This window comes from Archocentrus centrarchus, chromosome 6 (genome assembly GCF_007364275.1).
Source record: "Archocentrus centrarchus isolate MPI-CPG fArcCen1 chromosome 6, fArcCen1, whole genome shotgun sequence".
Lineage (NCBI taxonomy): Eukaryota > Metazoa > Chordata > Actinopteri > Cichliformes > Cichlidae > Archocentrus > Archocentrus centrarchus.
In genome coordinates, this window is record NC_044351.1 from 1,856,348 (window position 1) to 1,878,132 (window position 21,785).

The 21,785-nt window shown below is 49.0% G+C and overlaps 2 protein-coding genes across 5 annotated transcripts in view; one reads left to right on the plus strand and one right to left on the minus strand.

The window, feature by feature from the left end:
- On the minus strand, positions 1 to 13,731 carry lsm14aa (LSM14A mRNA processing body assembly factor a). Of its 3 annotated transcripts, none has more exons than XM_030731895.1 (10): positions 13,413 to 13,731; positions 12,380 to 12,543; positions 11,599 to 11,755; positions 10,247 to 10,339; positions 9,514 to 9,720; positions 8,021 to 8,203; positions 7,625 to 7,790; positions 5,685 to 5,726; positions 5,351 to 5,594; positions 1 to 2,508 (listed from the first exon to the last, which is right to left on the minus strand). In XM_030731895.1, exons 1-10 carry the CDS (start codon positions 13,531 to 13,533, stop codon positions 2,485 to 2,487), a joined length of 1,401 nt encoding a protein of 466 aa, XP_030587755.1. In that variant the 5' UTR covers positions 13,534 to 13,731; the 3' UTR covers positions 1 to 2,484. The 3 variants fall into 3 exon arrangements, with proteins under 3 accessions (XP_030587755.1, XP_030587757.1, XP_030587758.1); XM_030731897.1 differs by having other exon boundaries at positions 5,685 to 5,723; positions 13,413 to 13,730; XM_030731898.1 differs by lacking the exon at positions 10,247 to 10,339 and having other exon boundaries at positions 13,413 to 13,728.
- The window catches only part of LOC115781945 (transcription initiation factor TFIID subunit 4-like), a 24,148-nt gene continuing 16,065 nt past the window's right edge, over positions 13,703 to 21,785 (plus strand). Inside the window, exons 1-8 of one of the 2 annotated variants that reach the window (XM_030731893.1) lie at positions 13,703 to 15,497; positions 18,425 to 18,591; positions 18,838 to 18,924; positions 19,485 to 19,676; positions 19,781 to 19,903; positions 19,990 to 20,079; positions 20,163 to 20,357; positions 21,656 to 21,719. In XM_030731893.1, coding sequence (XP_030587753.1) covers positions 14,378 to 15,497; positions 18,425 to 18,591; positions 18,838 to 18,924; positions 19,485 to 19,676; positions 19,781 to 19,903; positions 19,990 to 20,079; positions 20,163 to 20,357; positions 21,656 to 21,719 — 2,038 coding nt within the window. In that variant the 5' untranslated portion in view covers positions 13,703 to 14,377. The remainder of the gene's footprint in view (positions 15,498 to 18,424; positions 18,592 to 18,837; positions 18,925 to 19,484; positions 19,677 to 19,780; positions 19,904 to 19,989; positions 20,080 to 20,162; positions 20,358 to 21,655; positions 21,720 to 21,785) is intronic. The other variant, XM_030731894.1, reaches the window with a different exon arrangement.

Genomic DNA, 21,785 nt, shown 5'->3' on the forward strand with positions numbered 1-21,785 from the left:
TTCAGTGTGTTCATTTTATTTTGCGTATCATTGTGCGTCATTAAAAATCCAATTTATTTAAGAGTTTGATGGTGTGTCGAATCACTCCAAACACAAACTGCAGCTCCCAATCTACGGAGGCCCATCAGGGCCCTCGGCAGGTCACCAAAAGTTCATCCAGCTCCGTTCCTTCACGCGTTCAATGGCCCTGATGTGCTCCCGTACCGACCTCCACCACATTCGGAAGAAAAGCGAGTCACTCAACAAAATACAGTCCAAAATTTCTCACTTCCTGTTTATGTCTGATCTGTGACTGGACGCTGGCTGAATCAGCAGGTTTTTAAATCAACAAGTTTTATTCTCCAAATTAATCGACTTTTTGGTCCGATTACAGCGGCAAAAATAAAACTTCAAATCAAGGCGACGCCGAGTTAACTGAAAAAAAAAAAAAAAAAATCTTTGGATCTGAAGCTGGAATCTGACTTTAATTTACCAAAAAGAAAAAAATCACCCTGAATTTATGTTCTGCTGCAGCTCTGAGGTCAAACCACACCCCCTCCTGTGAGGGGCGGAGTCAGTTATCAGCATCAATGCCTTCGTCAGCCGAATAAACCTCAGGACTCATTCACAGGAAACGCCTTCAGTTTTTCCCGCTCCACCAAAAACCCGGCAGCGCCGACTCCTTTGCAGCCTCAGATCCAGAGTTTGAATATTGCTAACCTACGATGCTACAGTGAGCTCGTGTTCTACTCTACTCGACATCACTTCCTGCAGTGCGGCGGGACGCCAGTGGCTTCAGGTTTGAGTTTCATGGTAAATTTAGAGCAGACTTATTTAGTGTATGAATGAGTTTACAATGAGTGGAATCACATCGGAGAAAAGTGCAAAACGCCCTCAACTACGGAAGACCTTAAATGCCAAAATTAAAACACAAACAAAAAACATTTCCAATGAAGTTAAATCCATATTCATTTTTTCCTGTGGGTGCTTTTGATGTGTCAGAACCTAATAAAACAATTAGTTGGAATAATTTAGAGCTCATTACAGCACTCTGATGTATTTACTGCTTCAGTTCATGACGGCAAACAAATGCAGTTTCAGTTCTCTAAATCAACTAAAGTGAAATTTCTGTTTAAGGATTAATGTGCAGAATTTAGGACAATTTTATAGCACTTTTTCCTGAACTATTACTATTGTGAATACACCCACAAAAAAGAAGGAATAAAACCATTTACATGAGGTTTCTTTCATTTGAAAATCTTCCATATTTATTTGACATATAGTGCCAAATTTAAGCTTTTTTTTGCATGTGCGTGTGTCCCCTGTGGTATGCATTACTGTGTTTTTAATTACGTATTTTGAATCTTTCCATTTTGGGGGAATTTTTTCCTGTTTTTTATTTCTCAGAATCTAATAAGAAATCATCCTGAACTTAGACACCTGAAAAATAAAAGTAGCCATACAAACTCCTGTGTGCATCAATGTGCCAGATGTCAATTTAAAAAAAAAAAAAAAAAAATTCATTTCTAATTGTGAAGGGTTTTGTTCTGGGGCCATTGGTCTTTGTTTATTTTATTTCATTCTTAATGAATTAATTTTTTTTTAAACTTTAGCCATGACTGTAAACATGTCCAGGAAAACATAAAATCACCTAATTTTGCTTTAATATTTCTTCTGAATCTTAAAACCGAAATTTTTTGTTTTTTTACTGTGCCGTTATGTTAAATCTTGAACTGAATGTTCATTTAACTCTGACAGCCAGTGCACATGAGAAAAAATACATGCATACGGTTTTTGAGTTTAATTTAAGCATTAAATGTCTTCCGTATATGTGAGTCCTGCAGAGCCTCAAACTCAAAAAAACGACAAGAAAAAAACGAAACAGCGACAGAAATGTGACCTATGACCTTTCAGTTAGTGTGAGCCGGGAGTTAAAAACTACCAGAAAAAATGGGTGCAGTATGCACGCTAGCGGCGATGCCAACGTTAGAACATGACACCGAGTGAGGAAACGCCAAAGCTACGCCACAAATCGAAGGAAACATGGAGAAACAGCGAGTCCGAGGAGAGGACGTCACAACGTGTGAGGGCGAGCAGGCTGACTACGCGACAGGACGCAGGAAGTCTACGCGGCAGTAGAAAAATACATGTTACAAAGGTGAGAGTGAGCTGGCGGCCATTTTGGCGCTGAAGTTACAGGAAAGTCTAAACCCACATCCCCGGTAAAGCTACGTCAGCGAGCATCAGTCGGTAATCACAGACAGCGTCGGGGAAACGCCTCGCCAATATTCAACTCAGCCGCCTGCGAGGGTTTCTCGCCGCTGCCGCCGACAGATATGGAAAGTTACGTTGCATTCAAGCAGTCTACCCCAGTGCTGGTGACAAATATACAACTAGTAGACAATCTTCATTATTTTCATCAACAAAATAGCAACCACAACTATTTGTCTTCCTCTGAAGCGTGAAGAAGCTCCACCTCTGTGCAGAGGACTCCACCCGCTGGGACTACGCCGCCACTTTGTTGTCCTTCTGCAAGAAAAACAGGAACAAATACACCAAGATTAGCGCAAAGAGACGAGCATCATCTCAGACTTTAACATCAAAGTGCATCAGTACTGCGGTATCACAGGTATAGCTTCTGCTCCTCCTTCCTGCAGTTGCAGGCACCGGCTCTGACACCCCGCTGCTCATCCGTGCAAGCTTTCCTGGGGAATTATGCTTCAGCAGGAAGCCTGCACTCTAACCTACGTGCACCTCCCTATGAATGCAACTACACGTCAGGTCGAAGCAGCACCCTACGATTGTGATCGGCCTGCTCAGCACAGATGGTTCTCCCGTGCATTTCTGGCTACTTTTTGCTGCAGTGTTTGTTATTTTCTCATTGATAAATCCAATCAGCGTCTCAGTGTGAGGAATGATAATCACAGCATCGATATAAGGACTCTCAGATGGGAGACTGCTGAAACTTAGGAGTGGATGTGAGGTGCTGAACGAAGAACAAAACTGAGGAACAGGAGGGAACAAAGTCCCAGTGTTTTATTTGTTTCTGTTGGCCGGCACCACGTCTAAAACATCAGGACACATTAGCCCACAATGCACCTGCAGGAATGAATACCGGCCATGTAGGTCACTTATGCAGGGTACGCCACAGCTCTACACAGACTCAGAGCAGAAGTCTGAATCAGACACCGACCTCCCGACCCTTCAGCTTTCTAGGTCACCTTCTCGTCTGGTCTCCCTCTTTCCCGCCACGGTCTACGAGCCGTGACGGCGGTGACTGTCACAGGAGTCACAGCCTCTTATCTACCAATTTGTTTTTTCTGGACATGATCTCCATGCAGTGAAGACGACCTTCAACCTTCGAAGTGAGAAAACCTCCATACATGGAGGATGAAGGAGAGCGGGAGGGAGACCACAGTTAAATCCCCAGAACGTGCTGAGACCCGCCCCCTGCCCTCGCTGTGCTCCGTAATCTTGCGGTCCCGACGATCGGGCCATCGCACTACCCCTGTGCCGTTAGGCCCGGCAGGTAAACTCAAGTGTAACTGCTGCTGTGGTCAGGCTCCTCAGAGGTTTAGAGATCCGGACCTGCAGACCTCAAACTGGATCCTGAGCGGGTCGGTGCTGCAGTCTGTGCCTTTTGTCCTGTCTGTGCGGGCCTTTTAAAACCACCTGTAGTGCAGCAGAAACTGAAAAGCTTTCAAAAGTGGATCTTCTCCATCTTAGGATACAGTTTTAGGTACCAGGTAAATTTCAGAGGTTTTACTGTTGATTTATATGAGTTTGATTATGAGCAGGTCACATTTATAACTTCAGGATGTCTTCAGAGCTTTTTTGTTTCAAGTAAACAAAAACAACTGTAACTGCTCATGTCATTTTGGTGCAGTGGTCCGATGATGCAGCTACACAGTGGATTTACCCCTCTGATAGCACGATGACGCACACAGCATCCATCAGGTGCCAGTTTATTCCCGTCACCTTCAGTGAAATTCAAGCATTTTATGCACAAAACCTCCTCAGAAAACACCTGTCACATCTATCCTTTTAAAGAGGCCAACACAGACAGGTAACCGTCACACCTACAGCCACTTTAGAGTCACCAGTGAACCTGACAGGCAGGTCTTTGGTAATACTTTTCCACCACCGAGGTGTCAGTGCTCGTGCCGGTTTCAATGAAACAGCGAAACGCTTAAGAACGGGCCCGCGTTCCCACCGCGTTTCTGTGAACCGCTCCTTTACGTATGAGTGTGGGCGGGGCCTCGTCTGGACACGGAAGCCGAAGCGCACAAACGTGGGAGAACACGCTCCCCTTCCTGTGCTGCAAATACGTTTTAGTGTCCAAACCAAACTACTGCAGCATCTGTGTGCAGCACAGAGGGAAACAGACAGCGATTAGAGCAAAGACGACAAGTACGCACTTTGTGTCCTTTTATCTGTGATATGAACTGATACAGAGAAGCAAGTTCAGCCTTAGAGCCCAACCTAATCCACAGCCGTGAAAATCGCTTCTCTTTTCTCCTGTAATACATATGTAATATGGTAGAAAACTTGATGTTGAGTCGGCAGAGTCACGCCCCTCTGCCGCGTTCTTGGTTTGAGACCAGCTAGTTTGCGGGAACCGAGTTGAACCCGTTTTTCGGCCGAGCACCGAGAGCGTTCCGGTGGAAAAACCGCTGAATGGTTCAAATGCTGGCACCGGAACCCTGTTGGTGGGAAAGAGGCCTGGGTAGGTTCAAAGCTGGAACCTTGTTGCTGTGAGGTGACCGGTGCAGCGCTGTGCCGCCCAGCTCTTTGACCCACGCTTACTGCTCTCTGCCATCTCCCAGGATTTACATTACAGCACTATTTACACTGCTGCATCCACACAAACAAACACGGGTATATGCCTCTGTGTTTCTTAGGGTTCAATATTTTGCCCAAGGATACTTCAGGAGCTGGGGATTGAACCACGAACCACCAAAAACAATAAGGTCTTTGGGAGCCGCCAGTCCAGGAGAAGAAGTATTACCCCACACTGAGTTAGATTCAGCTCAGGCTGAATGTGTACAACTTCAGAGAGGCGAGTCTCGTTTCCTTCATCTGCAAAACACGTTTTCCACCTGTGTCCACAGCCATCATCAGGACACCATCGTCAGTCTGATAATAAGGGAGTATGTACCAATTTAGGAACTTGAATCTCCCAGTGTTGCTGTAATGCTTTGTGCTGCAGAGCAGCCCAGACTCTGCAGGCCGTGCTGTGACGCATCACCAACTCCTTCCTACAAAAATAAATACATTTAAAGAGTCGGAGTCCTACACTCTGATATTCCCTCTGAGTTCTGTTCGTCCTGCTTTGTGACCACAAGTTAAAAACATTAAAACTTGACTTCACCCTGTATGCCGACAGGTCGGCAAACTCCCGGCCGGCCTGGTTTCCTCTGTATCCTCCCCTGTAGCCGCCGCCGCCTCCCTGCGGCGGACCGAAGGAGCCTCGGCTGGCCGGGCGACCCCGACCTCCGCGGTAGCCCATGCCGCCACGGCCGCGGTAGCCTCCACGTCCTCGGCTCTGACGCAGCGGGATACCAAAGGTTTCAGCGTTCATCCGCCTCTCCTCTGCCCACGTCTGCCTCCGCTCCCTGCGGGAGGACAAAGAGAAGGCGGTGAGGGAGAGTAAACCAACACACTATCGACAGGAAGTGCTCAGGGCAAAGGTTAAAGCAGCTCACCTCAGGAACCCCGAACCTCCAGACTTGTCGTTTGTCTTCCTGCTGGACAGAAAACAGATTTACTTCAGTTCATTCAGTCATTACAGGAGGCAGGAGCTACGAGGACGAGCCTTCATTCATTCCTACTGCAACATCATGCGTCTGTAGCTGAATTCATACAATTGTGGTGTATTTTTATCATTCGACATCAGTATTTTCTATCAATATTTTTTATATCATGTAATGTTACATATATCAATCACACACACTGGATTAATGGTCACATTATATATATTATTTGTCACATATATCAATCACACACACTGGATTAATGGTCACACTATATATATTATTTGTCACATATATCAATCACACACACTGGATTAATGGTCACATTATATATTATTTGCCACTTATATTGTCACTAACACACTGGAACACTGCATGCTTTAGGTGAGTGGGAAGGACTGAGGCCTCCTAAGCCCGGTCCTTGGGTTTTTTCCACTGGTAGTACTGCACTCATTCATATTTAGAGGCTCACCTTTGTACACAGTGCACTTTTGACACAGTATTGCCAGAGTGAAGGTCTGGTAGCGGGGAGTGTGTGTCCTGAAAAGGGGAGTTGAAGTCCCTCCTGAGCTACTGTATTAATGTAAGGGAGAAATTGTGTATTGAGATAAGACCGCCCTAAAAGTGTTTCTAGTAATGTGAAAATATGGATAGAAGTGCTCTGGTGGGAGGTGTTTTCACGTGGGAAAAGTTGTTTGTTTATGACAGCCCAGATAACAGTGTTGGAGCCACTGCTTGAGGATCAAACTCATAGTGGATTGGGAGCATCCTTCTATGCCCATTGTTCCTGATAACAGCAGGGGGAGGTGCGAGTTTGGGTGATAAAGGGCAGAGGCAAAGTTGGGAGAGGGCTTTTTCTTTTTGGCTCTATTTGGCTCCTTTTAGCGCACTTTTTGCTCTTCCTATCTCCTTTGTAACGGCTCCAAAGGCACACACTCCCGGGAGGGCTTTTTGCTTTCTTGTGCTTTGTTTAACTTTGTGCTTAAATAAATCCTGGAAACGAAACCTGCTCATCTCCAGTGAGTTTTTATAAAGTGTGGAATTACTATCAAGGTGCACTTGCTTTCATTGGTCTCACTTCCGCCTGGTAAGAGGAGCAGCGGGAGAGAGCCGCAACCACGACCCGACACAATCAGTGGAACAGGAGGAACGTCTCTGCTCCTCCATGAGAGCAGGAGAAACTCACACTTGATCCTACTCACCTTTAATTTTTACTAACAGAGCTCACTAATTTCATATTCTTACATGTTTTTTTTAAAAATCATTTTAGAGTCCTGACAGTGAGGAGTGCAGATTATTGATCTGACACTGGCATCGATCAGGAGGTCTCAGAACCAGAAACAGCTGATCAGAGTTTGAAGCTTTAACAGCGACGCCACACACAGACTGACGGCTGCCCATTCATCCACCTGAGACAGTTCAGTCTGTTCCCCTGCAGTGCTTCACTCAGACCTGCCCTCCACCTGCTGCAGCTTCTGGTTAGAGAACCGAGATTACCAGCAGCTGCAGCCCAACATGGAGGAGTTCACCTCAGGGTTCTGCTCACGTTAAAGAGGGTTTGACCTTCCAGACTAAAGGAAAAAATATGTGCCTCTCTTTAAGCAGGTTTAATCTACCCCACTCCAGCAGATTCAAAGTAAAAGCTTTTAAATCCGCAGGAAGAGGAGCCGCAGACACAGGCGTACACCCGGCCCCGTGTCACAAACGCATCAGGTGGTGATGTAATGCAATGTCTGTGATATCTGTAAAATGTGCATTTTTGAATGCCTTCCAGAAACAACATGAGTGACTGTCTGTGTAATTCCTGTTTATCAGGTTCATTAATGACCCTCATCATCAGTTTAGAGAAGCCACACCCATACGCAGTCTGACGGTGCTCTGTACACTTGTACCTTGTGTCGTCGCAGGAGATGTTGTCGAAGAAGGACTTGGATTTGTCGTAGTAGCAGTTCGGGCCAAGCGGGTCGCTCTCGTCGTCGGCGTTGCCCTCGCTGTTCTGAGTTTCCACACCAGAGTCGCCTTTATCCTCGCCGTTCAGCGCCTTTTCTGACTTCTCATCTACGAGATCACAAAAACACAGCAGAGGAGACAGAGTGGAGCTCAGCTTATGTATATCATACCGTATTTAACCTTTTTCAGCCAGAAAAATGATCAAAAACGTCTGAAGAATCAGCCTGGCGTATTTCAGGCCGCGCTCAGGTGCAGCCCTGCTAAGAGCGTGCTCATCCAGCGGCGTCATTTTTACCCGATGCGTCCCCGTGAACCTTCGAGTCCTCTCCGGTACAAACCTTTGAGCTTCAGCTTGCTCTGGAACTCGCGGTCGATCTCCTCCTTGTTGAACTGGGCGTTGGCGCTCTCAAAGTCAAAGTCCTTCTCGAACTTCATGGGGCCGTCTCGGCGCACGCTGAAGCGTCCTCTGCCGCGATGACCTCCTCCTCGGCCGCGCCGGTTAGGTGGAGCGCCAGCAGCAGCTGAGCGACAGAGGAAAAAGGAGGAGTGTGAGGTAGCAAAAAGGATTTAAGAGGAAGTGAGGAGCAAAAAAAAAAAAAATGACACGAAATGGCAAAAACATGAGGTTGTAAACTGAGGCACACATCCACGATGGCAGACGAGCTCGTTTGGAGGTGAGCAGCGTGGTGTCACATGTTAGCAATCAGACATGGAGGGAGCAGGAAGTCAGGTGACACTCGACTCGGCACCGAGTCCACACACACTAGCAGAAGGTGGGTGTGACACTCCCCCCCCCCCCCCCCCCCCCCCCCCTCGTCTGAAAGGAAAGCAGAGCGGCATGCAGCTTGACGATGGTCGGGGGAGGAGTTAACCTGCGGAGCGTTTACTGCTGTTGGCCTGCGCCTGCTCGCTCTCCGGTTTGGAGCCTTTCTGGACGTCTGTGAACAAAAATCACCAAAAGACTTTAACCCTTTATGAGCGGCGGCAGTGCCCACGCTCCCATTCACAGATCTGTTCTGTAATGCTGGTAGAACTGCAACCAAGTAAGCGAGCAATAATTCTTTTTGCACATAAAGCCGGAGGAGTTACAGTTGCACACATTCAATGTTTCCCAGAGTGCTGTTTGCAGAAATCACATAAAAACATCACAGTTGGGTGCCCGGGTGGCTCAGTGATGGAGCAGGCGACCGCATGCATATGCCACCTTGCGGTGTGGGCGGCGCGGGTTCGAGCCCCAGCCCGTCGCCGATTTGCCCGCGTGTCTTCCCCTGTATCTTTCTCCAATTTCCTTATTAACACTCAAAATTAATTTTCTGTGGTCTGAAAGGCTTTTGCGCAAAATTTTGGGGCATACAGCTATGACATTATAAAATTTCTAGTGGGTTAGTGCACTTTTATGCTACTTAGTTACTATGGACTTCTTACATACATATTAGAATTTGGTATATAAAGATTGTACTTTTTAAAAAATGGCACTACAGCATATGAAAATGTAAAGACTTGTTCTATGGTAGGTAATAAAGGGTTAACCGTTTAGTTAACACGATCAGTGTAACAGGAACGTTTGGATTTAACCCTTCAGGGACGACTGTGGTGTTGGCCTGCCATAAAGGCCTGTTTAGTGCTGAAAAACGCTGCTGTGTTTAACAGAAGGTGATAAAAGGCATTTGTGGAGGAAGGTCGGGTCTCATTTTAGGACAGTAGTAATGTTAAAATAATAAAAAACTGCTCACTGACAGGAAACTTTAAGACGCCGTGAGGACAGACCTCAGTGCTCTGATTGGCTCGGCTAATGCTGTAAACACAGACTAGGCCGCTCTCACAGTCTCACCCCTCCTGGTGTCTACGCTGTCCTGCACGTGCTGAACCTTCTGGCTGCTCTGTCCTGAGGCGGCTGTGCGACCGTGGGTGGGGCTCCTGCGTCCTAGGCCGGGGGCTGGAACGGTGGTAGCGGTGGCAGCAGAGGAGGTGCCGGGGATCACCTGGTCCAGGACGGGACTCTTCCTCAGAGGGTCCAGGCTGCTGGGGCTGGTTCGGCCTGCAGAACCGGGACACAGATCACAGTTAGTGCTGCACGCCCCTCATGGCCAATCACTCGTCAATAATCACACCGACTAGAAGCCGTATCACAGCGGTCGAGGAGGACGTGCAGTGAGCGTTCCTGACTTCCTGCTGCAAACCCTGCAGGAGGACAGGAAGTCACTGAGACTCAGACATGGAGAAAAGACAAAGTTAAAGTGTGTTAGTGGATTTCATTTGAGCCACTCAGGTGAGCACACACAGGTGTGAGATCCTGTTCACAGCTGGATTTCACGTGCATCATGTGACCTGATCACAGGTGGAAGCTCTGAGCTCAGGTGGGAACAAATCAGGAACACCGACCTGCTCTGTTGGTGAAATAAAGCTGTGTTCATCCTTGACAGTACTTTAAAAACACACACGTCTGCTGGAGTTCAGCTTATCTCGTCCTCCGGGCACTGAGAGCTCCCAGCTGTGATCACATGACCTCTCCAGGTGTGAACAGGGCCAGTAATCCCCTTTTGAGTCTGTGTCCAGAGCTTTACCTTCGATCCCCAGAGACCCTGAGTCAGGGGGGAGGGCAGAGCCAACAGCGGAGGTGGCGCTCGTGTTGCTCACAAACGAAGGCGCCGTGCGTCCTGTATGGGAGGAAGAGCAGGAACAGAGCGGTGACTGACCGAGCTCAGGTAGAGGAAAACCTGCGTGACGGCCGGGGCTGTGCTGATACCGCCAATTAGCTAACGAGAACCATCTGCAAACCCAGCTCGACCCAGATCGCTGCAGAGCCCAAACTGATCAAACGAGCAGGTTTCAGAGTCGATCGATTCAGCGCAGCTCGTCTGCCGGTCACGTCGGTTTTCCTGCTTCTTGTTTCTAAAATGAGATTTTTCAGTCTCGCAGATGGCAGCGAGTCTTAGCCAGTGACCCCAAACACAGCACGGGATCTTCTGCTGATGTCTGAACTCGTGTATCTGACAAAGATCTGTCAGCCTGCTCTTCATCAGATAATAACGCAAATCTTTAATCATCAGTCACATGGATACAGGAAAAAAAAAAAAAAAACACATAACAGTCAAACCTCAAATATATAAAATAAAATTAAAAAAATCATGAAATATAAATGAAACAAAATAAAAAGGGAACAACATTAGTTAAAAAACATAATTCTGTTCCCTCGTTGCCTGGATGTCCTTCCTGACATGACCACACATGGATCTGTGTCTCCTCTCGGGATCAAACCAGGAATCTTTCAGAATGTAAACCCCTGATAATACATAGATAAAAGTAATACACCAAAGTATGTTTAAAATTACATTAAAAATTCTAATAATAAAACTAAAACTAAGAAAATCATAGAAATAAAGTAGAATAAGGAAAAATAAGATCAAGATTTTTCCAAAAAAAAAAAAAAAAAAAAAAAAAAAAAAAAAAAAAAAAAAAGGACTAATAATAATAAATTATTAGTTATTATAAACGATGACATAACCGGACGGAACGGGGTTGGAAGCTGTGAAAGCTTGAAAAGGTACCAAACATCCACCCTCTGTTGGTAAAGTGTCTATGATGTCATAACGATTACGTTCGGCGACTGTGACACGAACGCCACGCAGGAATAAAAAGCTGTCACCACTCTCCAAACATCAACTTTATGATCACAGCTCAGATTTTATCATTTATTCCTCTGTCACCGACTTCAGGGGCTCCGATGGGCACAGCCTGTCACCGCTGAGCGGATACCATGTGGAGCAGGAAGTGGAGGCTCGACGGTTCAGAGTCCCGCCGCCGCCACAAACCACCCCTCCTCACTTCCTGTTGCATGAGTTACGTGGTACGAGAGTCACAGACAGACTCCGAACCCTTGGATTTCATGCCCGGCAAGAAAGCGGCCCGTGCTTACCCACGCTGACAGATCCGAGCTGTGGCGACACCAGCGTGCTGCTGCTGAACTGGCTGTAGGCGGAAACCGGGGCTCGGCTGAAGAGGCCGTAGGAACCGGCGGACTGGAACGGGGTCGGTGCGGCGGCGGCGGACGAAGAGCTGGAGCTCATTGACGACTGAAGAAGAACGAGGAGAAAGATGTTAATGGTTAGATCAGCTCTTCGTTTCATTTCTCACAGAACACAAATGTTAAAACACGAGAACAAATGCTGCGGCCCGATCTCCACAGGAAACCCGATCCTGTACCCTCCTTTCACAGTAAAAGCCCTGTGAGACACAGACCAGACTAACAGAAGGTCGAAGAGATTTCCAGCAGCCCGTTCATTATGAAACATTTCTGTGCAGGAAGTCTCACTTATGGCACTAATGAAGCTGATTTCATCCACGGGCAGCCTTCGCCTAATCACACACTCATGAAAACCCTCTTAAGATAATACTATACTAAATACTATATTTATACACTGATAGCATTAGTTTACATTTTTACATGTTCATCTGTATTTGGAGGGTCACTGTTTGATTTTTGCTGCTACAACACAGGAAGCATTTGTCTGAGTGAAACCGTCAGGAAATCAGGAAATAATATTACAAAGTAAAACTAGCAGGAAGTGGATCAGATCAGGAACAGAACCCTCAGATCAGAGGAACCCAAGTCCTACCTGATGATCCATAAACCAAACACCTAACGCCCTATTTTCCTCAGCAGAAACAAAAGAAAACAGAATGACAGGAAGACGTACCTGGACGATGGCCGGGTCCTGGGGCAGCGAGCAGGTGGGTTTGGGTGGCTCACACACTGTCAGGTCCTTGATGTCGCTGCCTCTGAAGATGATGTACTCGAAGGTATCATCTCGAGGTGGAATGGGCCGGTCAGTGGGGCGGTCCTCTGTGCCGAAGGAGCGAACTGTTGGGGAGGAGGAAACAGAACACTGCGTTAGAATCACGGGTCAAAGAGCTGGGTGCTGACACCTAAAACCCCCAAACAGCCAATCAGAGGCAAAGCAGCAGTCAAGGTGAGCTCAGAGTAACGCTCCAACACGGTTCAGCATCTCCTCTGGGAGCTCCTTGGGACCAGAAAACCCGCCCCAGCTGGGAAAGAACCCGGAATAACCAGCTGAGGGCTTGGATACTCCGAGGAAAAACACCATCCTCACACTGTGTGAGAGACGATTTCAAAGCCTGGTGCGTGTGTGAGTGTGATGGGGATAAATCCTGATGCCTGTGTGAGTGAGGGGGTTTGTCAGTTATTCCTCCGCCTACGTCAGGTCACGTGACCCCGCCTCCTACCCCTGCATCACACACTGACCATAATAAAGCTTTGTACTTCCTGCTGATATGACGTCACATCATAAAACCACGTGACCCTGTACGCCACCTGCCCAAGCTCCGCCCAGAGCGGGCTATGACGCACACTCGGTGATGTCAGACAGCCCTAGGAGCAGGTGAAGCTGACCGGAAGCTGGACTGCTGTCAGCTGCCCCCGCCTCCTCCTGGCTAACGTTAGCCGGTTAGCTGGGTCACCTGTTGCTGTACCTGCACACAGCGCAGTTTAGCCGCCTTTTAGCCTCCCGTGCAGTCACTGCAGGCACAACTCAGCTAAATATGCTGCTGGTAACGTTAGCTCGTTAGCCGAGATAACGCTGTATTACGCTGGGTTTTAGCTCGGTGTGCTAAGCTCGGCTAACACTGCGCAGCCGCAGCTCGATCACACTAATAGAGCTTAAACCGCTCAGAGGGCGGTAGCGTGCCCTCGGCTGGGCCGGCCGGCCGTACCTTTAGCCAGCGCCACCGTCGAGTTCTCGGTGTCGATGGTGTAGAGGATGCCTTCGTAGCGGATCTCGGCCTTGGAGATCAGGCTGATCTTGCTGCCCAGGTAGGGCGTCCCGCCGCTCATGGTGCTCTGTGACTGGGCGCTGCTCGCGGAGAAACGAACGGGCAACTGCTGTGAGCCGCGTGAGAAGCAGAAACGGTCCTCCGGGGCCTCTGCGTCTGCTGACTCTGTGGCGTTCCGCAGCTACAACATGGCTACCACCTCCTCCATCCGAGGCTCTGCGCGCGGGGGCTAACGAGACTTCACATCATCGCGAGATTTCACAGCTCGGTCAGCTGTAGATCTGTGGAGGACAGAAGAGACCGACGCTGCTCCTCTGATCAGGAACAATAGCGCTGCTCTATCAGCGTCCATTTAAAGTAAACTCAATATTCTTTGATTGCCTTTCTGTTTTTTATTTATTCTTCATTGCCCCTCCTCCATCTGCAACTCTCCGCTGGGGAGTGTTCCCAGGTCGGATATTTCCAACCCGGGTCCCTCTCAGCTGGACCTCCAGGAAGCTCCTCCTGATCCGAACCATTTCAGCTCCCTGCGGAATAAAATCAGCAAGACGTTCTGATCAGATTATTGACAAATCTGATTTTTATGTGAAATCTGACCTGGAGCGGTGCGGCTCCTTTCATGAAGAAAGAAATCTTTGTTTTTACTCCACTTTTGTTCTTTACAAGTTCCATTTAGATAACTTTGGCATCGGCTATGTAGCGTGGAGGCTGGATTTAACCATCTGTGTTTCAATAAAGTTGTGTGTGCCTGGACTCTGCTCTCACCTGCACACTCACCTGTACACAAAGAGCCGTGGCGCTGATGGAAAACCTGCCTCTTCTATTTCTATGCTCGGAAGCGAGCCGGATCCTCGGCGCATGCGTACATTCTAAAATACGATTTGCACAACGGTCCAGCATCAAAGATGGCGGGAGCCTCCGACCCACTGGAGGACATGCTCTTCAATGAGGTGGACGAGAAGGCGGTGAGCGACCTGGTCGGTTCTCTGGAGTCTCAGCTGGGCGACCGAAAGCCTCCTACGGCTCCTTTTTCCGTCGGGAAACGGGACGCGGCTCCGCCCGCCGCGGGCCACTTCTCAGGGAAAGTGCGCGGAGCGGAGTCCGCGGAGCAGCCGCAACAAGGGCATCCCGGAGCGGGGCTGACACCGGAGCCCGTCGCGAACGAGTCGCTCTCCGGCAAACCGCTCACCTCGTCTACCTCCGCCGTGCCCGCCGGCGCCGCGGTCACCGCGGGAGCCAGCCTACACACGGTCGGAACGCCTCCGCCCGCCGGTTCACCCGGACCGGGACCTCTGAGCGCTCAAGCTGCCGTCGCTAGCTTCTCCCGTGTTGCGGTCCTGGGTCCGAGCGCGGCTCCCGGCGCCGCCACGGTTCCCGCGGCGGAGGCGGTCAGAAGCTCTCCCCCTGGATTACAAAGTTTGAACGGCGGCACCGGAGCCGCGAAGTTGATGAACTCTCCGGGTGTTCCTCCGCCCACCGGGGCAGGCTCCGCGATCGTCGCCTCAGTTTCTTCGCAGCCCGGCTTTCCTGTACCTCAGACCTCCGGGGGCTCTCCCTCCGCGACCCTGCAGAGGCTCCCCAGCCCGGTGACTAGCGTGGCCCAGAACGGGCTCGACCCGCAGGGCGCCCCGTCGGCGGCCCCCTCCGCCTCCACCTCTCAGGTCGTGAACCACAGCAGCCCTCTGATGCACGCCAAGGTGCTCGTGCCCAGCCAGCCCGCCGCCGGAAGCTCAGTCATCCTGACCGGGACCCCCCCTCCGGCCCAGTCCCCCATCAGCCACCCTCAGACCGGGACCAGCACGTCGCCCTCCGCCGGGGCCAAGCCCGCTGTTAACGGGGTGTCCCAGCCGGCCGTGGCGGTGGTGAGGCCGCCGGGCCCCGCTGTGGTGGCCACCTCCATCCAGCAGCAGAGACCCGGCCTGGTGGCCAACGCCACCCGGGCGACCGCCCCGCAGTCTTCGCTGGCTGTCCGGCCCCAGCAACAAGCCACCATCCAGCTGCCCCAGGGCTTCACCATTCCCCCAGGTAAGAACACGCACACACACATCAGGTGACCCCACAGGTCACCAGATGGCCCGGGTCTGTCCTGGTCACTAACAGAAGGCCTTACAGATGTTGCACCATCAGCAGGTTTTCAGCTGAACGATTGATTAGTTGACAGAAACACATTCATCAGTAGTTTACTAATTTATGAGCTGTTTGCTTTCCTGTGTCACCAAAAACGGATTAATTTTAAGGCAGAGCTCATGCTGTTCCATTAGTGATCATCTGCTGATTATTTCATAACTTCCCACCAAATGAAGACTGGGCGTGAACCAATCAACTGATCAGTTTTCTGCCTGGTTAATCGACTAATCAGAACTTTTGGTCAAAGGAAACCACAGAAGGTGTTTGAAGGCATCGCATTGGCCCTTTATGCGCTGACTTGATTAAATATGGGTAGTAAACAATCAATAATGCAGATATTGTTAGTTGCATTTCTGCAGACTGAACTTTAAATGTTTTTGTTCTTTAAACTGAGAATTGAACCTAAAAGATTATCAGTAAGCTGATTGGCAGGGAGATTATCAGTTTGTTAATTAAATCATAGTTCCCTGGACTACTTTCTGTTTCCCAGGATCATGTGACAATAATCGGCAGATTATTGAGAACAATTGATTGACTGTGTGATTTCCAGCTTTGTTTGGGTTAGAAGTCAAAGGTCAAACCTGAGACACAAAGTGAAGAATCAGATGTTAAAATTAGGGAAATGTGATGATGCTAATGAAGAAATTGAAGAAGCAGTTTTTACCTTGACTTTGGGACGTCTGTCATGTGACTGAGCTGCAGCGATGATCCTCTGATGCAAAGAGAACTTCAAATGTACTCTAAGCTTCTCGGGAGCAAAGTTTAAGACAAGGGACTCGTTGATCCATGTCTTCCAGCGTGCTGCAGGTATCTGCAGATATCGAGTCCTGATCAGTACGAGAGTCAATCACCTGTTTCCTCTCTGATGAAGATGATGTTCTGTTCAATTCAGTTTTATTTACATAGCGCCAAATTGCAACATCAGTCGCCTCAAAGTGCTGTGTATTGTGGGTAAAGACCCTACAATAATTACAGAGAAAACCCAACAGTCAAAACGACCCCCTATGAGCAGCACTTGGTGACAGTGGGAAGGAAAAACCTTTAACAGGAAGAAACCTCCAGCAGAACCAGGCTCAGGGAGGGGGGGTCATCTGCTGAGGGGGGAGAGAGACAGGACAAAAGACACACTGTGGAAGAGAGACAGAGATTAATAATAATTAATGATTAAATACAGAGTGGGGTATAAACTGAGTAAATAAGGTGAATGAAAAGAAACAGTGCATTATGGGAACCCCCCAGCAGACTAGGCCTATAGCAGCATAACTAAGGGAGGGTTCAGGGTCACCTGATCCAGCCCTAACTATAAGCTTTATCATAAAGGAAAGTTTTAAGCCTAATCTTAAAAATAGAGAGGGTGTCTGTCTCCCGAATCCAAGCTGGAAGCTGGTTCCACAGAAGAGGGGCCTGAAAGCTGAAGGCTCTGCCTCCCATTCTACTCTTAAGTCTCCTAGGAACCACAAGTAAGCCAGCAGTCTGAGAGTGAAGTGCTCTGTTGGGGTGATATGGGACTATGAAGTCTTTGAGATAAGGTGGTGCCTGATTATTCAGACCTTGTATGTGAGGAGAAGAATTTTAAATTCTATTCTAGATTTAACAGGGAGCCAATGAAGAGAAGCCAATATGGGAGAAATCTGCTCTCTCTTTCTAGTCCCTGTCAGTACTCTAGCTGCAGCATTTTGGATCAGCTGAAGGCTTTTCAGGGAGCTTTTAGGACAGCCTGATAATAATGAATTACAATAGTCCAGCCTAGAACTGTGAAGTGTGAGGAAATATCAGGCTCCACTGGAACTTTATCAGCTTAGTGAAAATGCACTGTCCATTCATTGGTTCTTGTCACAGGTGAGAGCAGGTTCACTGAAGAAGAAGCTGTGGCGAATGTCATGATGCCTGCAGCATCATGTAATATGACTTGTTTGGCAGGGGGTCGGTGATGATCTGAGGAGGCTTTTCCTAGGAGGGTCACACAGACCTCAACCTGTTACCCTGACTGCCTTAGGTACCAGGAGGAACTCCTCAGACTCCCTGTCAGACCTTCTGCTGGTGCAGGACAGTGCCTGTCTTAGCTCTTGGAAGGCGTTGATGCAATTGGAGGAGATCCTCCAGCATTTCATCAGGAGCATACTCAGATGTTGTTGGGACCCAGGCCTGTTTGGCTTTGGGAGTGTTTTGGCCTCCAGCCCTCAGAGGGTTGGTGATTTTGGTTTTCACTGGCTGCTGTCATGTTGTTGCGTTTCTGTCGTCTCCGGTTGGGCTCTGGATGCCGCTGGTCACTTCCTCCGTGGAGGCCTCTTTACGCCAAATGTTTAGAGAGAGGGAAGCTGACTGGTTGACTCTACGCTGTAGGTCCATCGTAACTGTAGCTCATACCGTAACTTCACGGACACCTCCTCATTGACTTTTTAGTGTGTTGCCATGAATTATGGGATGTAATTATCTCCTCTTCTTTCATGAAGGATGCGCCAGTGTCTCCTCTGCTAAAGGAGGTAATGTAGGAAGCTCCGAAGGTGCTTTCTTTAGCTTTCGGAGATTTCAGCAGCTCTGATTGTGGCTGCAGAGACTTCAGGAAGTCTCTGCATTCTCAGCGTGAAGTTCATCAGTAGAAGTTAAAGTGTGACCTTTTATTTAGAATATTTTTGCTGCCTTACCTCCAGCAGCCACTCAGTGGCTCAATGAGATGCCAGGACCAGAAAATCATAAAAATATTACTTTGAGGTCCCGCTGTCACTCACCTGCATGTGTTCACTGTACAGAAGCAGTGAACAGTTCAAACCTTCAGTCTGAGCTCACCTTTCCTCCTCCTCCTCCTCCTCCTCCTCCTCCTGCAGGTATGGTTCTGGTCCGGACTGAGACAGGCCAGCTGGTATTGGTCCACCAGCAGGTCCTGGCTCAGGCTCAGGGCAAGACACAGCAGAGCCAGACAGTGACCAACATCACGCAGAGACCAGCGACGCCGACAGCCGGCGCCACAATCCGGGTCAGCACCGCCACCACGGTAAGTTCACTGCCCACAGACTGCAGGGCGACACTGAATAAGGTAAAGCCCCTTCCCCTTTTAAAGGTTTGGAGTGGGCTTTAATTATTTAAAAATCTTTAATTCTCACTGAGACACACACACAGGTGAATTAAAGTCCTTTTTAAATTTTTAATTGGTCTAGGAGCTCATCCCGTGAGTCCTTCTTGCTCGCCACAATAAAGCTGCTGTTACCTGATGGTGTGTTTTCCTCCTCACTGTCTGCAGGTGCCGGGTACGCCTCAGACGGTACGCCTGGCCACGCCTGCTCAGACCAGAATGATTCAGCCTCCCTCCACCACCACCGCAGTGCAGGTCTGTTTCCTGTCTGCACCACACCATGTGACACCTGAGTTTTATTTTAGAGGAGCGCGCAGCTGTACGTCACACGCTATGGTCTCATTGTTCTTCACTGGACATGATGAAGAACAACAGTATTTTAATTTGTGTTCTTAAAGAGTTTAGACCTAAATCTCTTTTTAAAAGTCACAGCTTGGAAGCAGCTGCTTCCACATATGAGCACGCATCACGAGTCCTGACAGCCAGAGAAAGGTTTAAAATCACGATAGGTCTACACAGCTGAGAGCTCTGTGTTCACACTGCAGCTCACGGAGCTTTAAAACCTCTGCTGAGCATCAGCATCATGATGGTCCTCCAGCAGATGCAATACATGATTATGAGATGAAGAGTCAGATTTTCATCCTCGACACGAGGTTCAAGATAACACGAAATCTTTATGTTGAGATTATGTGAGCAGAGTCTTTTTGGTGAGGTCAAAAGTCTATCGTGGGATGAAAACCTGTTTGATGAGTAAAAAAAAGTCTGATGGCAGTGATGTAACCGATGTGGCGTCTCCATCTGCTGCTGTTTTCCAGAAGACCCTCGCAGTGGCGCCTGGAGGTGCTACGGTGTCGGTAAAGATGACGACCCCCCAGAAGCCGACGACGGTGATCGCGGCGGGGGGGACGCCTGTCGCCAAGCCTGCCGGCGTGCCGTCCACCCCCCTGACTGGCGCCACATCCGCACCCACCCCTTCGGCCGCCTCCAGAGTCACTGTGGTGTCCCAGGTGGGTTCGGGTGTATTCAGACATGAGTTCTTTTTTCAGGATGAGATGAAATGTTTCTGTGACGAGCGAGAACTTCCTCTCTGATGTTCTGTCATCCTCAACAGGAGATGCAAGAAAACGTGAAGAAATGCAAGAACTTCCTCGCCACGCTCATCAAGCTGGCATCTCATAACTCCCCCTCCCCAGATACCTCTAAGAATGTGAAGGCCCTGGTGCAGGACCTGCTCGTAAGTTCTTCGTCGTCCTCTTCCTCTGCTTCACTGTTGTCTGAATGGAGCTGTGTGGTCATGTGATCATGTGTTCTTGTGTTCAGGATGCCAAGATCGAGCCTGAGGAATTCACCACTCGGCTGCAGGCTGAGCTGAAGTCCTCCCCGCAGCCCTACCTCATCCCCTTCCTCAAGGTACCGCTGTACTACCTTTAGGACTACTATTATTACTAGTACTGCAACTGTTAGTACAGTGTTAAACGTGCGTGTCTCCACAGAAAAGCCTCCCTGCCCTGCGGCAGACTCTGCTCAACAGCCAGCAGTCTCTGATGACAGTCCCCCCCAGCACCTCAGCAACCCCTGTGGCCGCCCCCAGCTCCGTCGCCACCGCCGCCATCAGGCCGCGGCTGCCCATCAGCCCGGCCGGCACCACCGTCCGTCTGAACCCACCCATCGCGAGCACGGCAGCTCTGGTATGAAAAATCTCCTTCACAGTTCAGGTGTTTGTACATGTCACAGGTTAAAGGTCAACAAAAATACGAGAGACAGGAGACCAATCAGAAAACTTTAAACCAAGTAAAGAGAGAGTGAAGTAAAAACAGGGGTGGATGCTCCTCACACGCTCCTCAGTGGATGGAGAAAGAGGAGAACTTTCACAGATTATTATCCCACTTTGATCCATTTTCTGACCTTTAACCTTTTAAGCGATTAGATTGGGTTGTAGTCTTCATGACACAGCCTTTCTGCAGGGCAGATAACTGGGTACCTAACCCTAACCCTAATATTTAGGAAATGTCCCCACAGGTCGGAGCAGGAAATGCTGGAGTTTGTAAATGTGATCAACTTCAATAAACATGCTTCTTTTAGTTTTTTAGTCTTAGTTTTAGTGAAAAAGGAGCTCATTTAACCACTGATGCTACTTTCCCACCGCCGAGGAGCCGGTTCACGCGCTGTTCCCAATGAACCGCTTAAGAACGGGCCCGCGTTCCCACCGCGTTTCTGTGAACTGCTCCTTTACGTATGAGTGTGGGCGGGTCCTCGTCTGGACAGGGAAGTCGAAGCGCACAAACGTGGGAGAACACGCTCCCCTTTCTCATGCTGCAAACACGTTTTAGGGTCCAAACCAAACTACTGCAGCATCTGTGTGCAGCACAAAGGGAAACACAGACAGCGATTAGAGCAAGACAGCAAGTACGCACTTTGTGTCCTTTTATCTGTGATATGAACTGATACAAAGCAGCAACTTCAGCCTTAGAGCCCAACCTAATTCACAGCCGTGAAAATCGCTTCGCTTTTCTCATGTAATACACATGTAATATGGTAGAAAACTTGATGTTGAGACGGCAGTCACGCCCCTCTGCCACTTTCATCACGCGTTCTTGGTTTGAGACCAGCTAGCTTGTGGAGTTGAACCTGTTTTTCGGCCGAGCATCAAGTGCTTCCGTGATGGAAAACCCGCCTAACGGTTCAAATAAAGGCACCGGCTCCCTGTTGGTGGGAAAGAGGCCTGAGTCCAAGGTCCCCTCCTCGCCTGGAGCTCGCAGGCAGGTGGAGGCTTCCCAGCAGGTAACCACGAGCGTGGCGCTTGTTGTCGTGTAGAGAAACAAATGCTCGAATCTGAGCGGACTCGCTGATGCGGAGGGAAGTCGTACCCTGGTGCATCTGTGCCGTTAGTCCAGGATTTCATCTGATGCAGAAAATGATGTATCTGAGGATAAACCTTCTCTTTGGGATGATGATGATGATGATGATGAGCCTCTCTTTCCTGCAGCCTGTGTGCAGACCTGGAGTGCAGACCATGCAGCCTCGTGCACCTGTTGTCTTCAGACCTCCGGGTGAGTGATGGCCATTTAACGAGCCGATTAATTGTAAATATTAAGTTAGCGTGCCGCTGGGGGCTC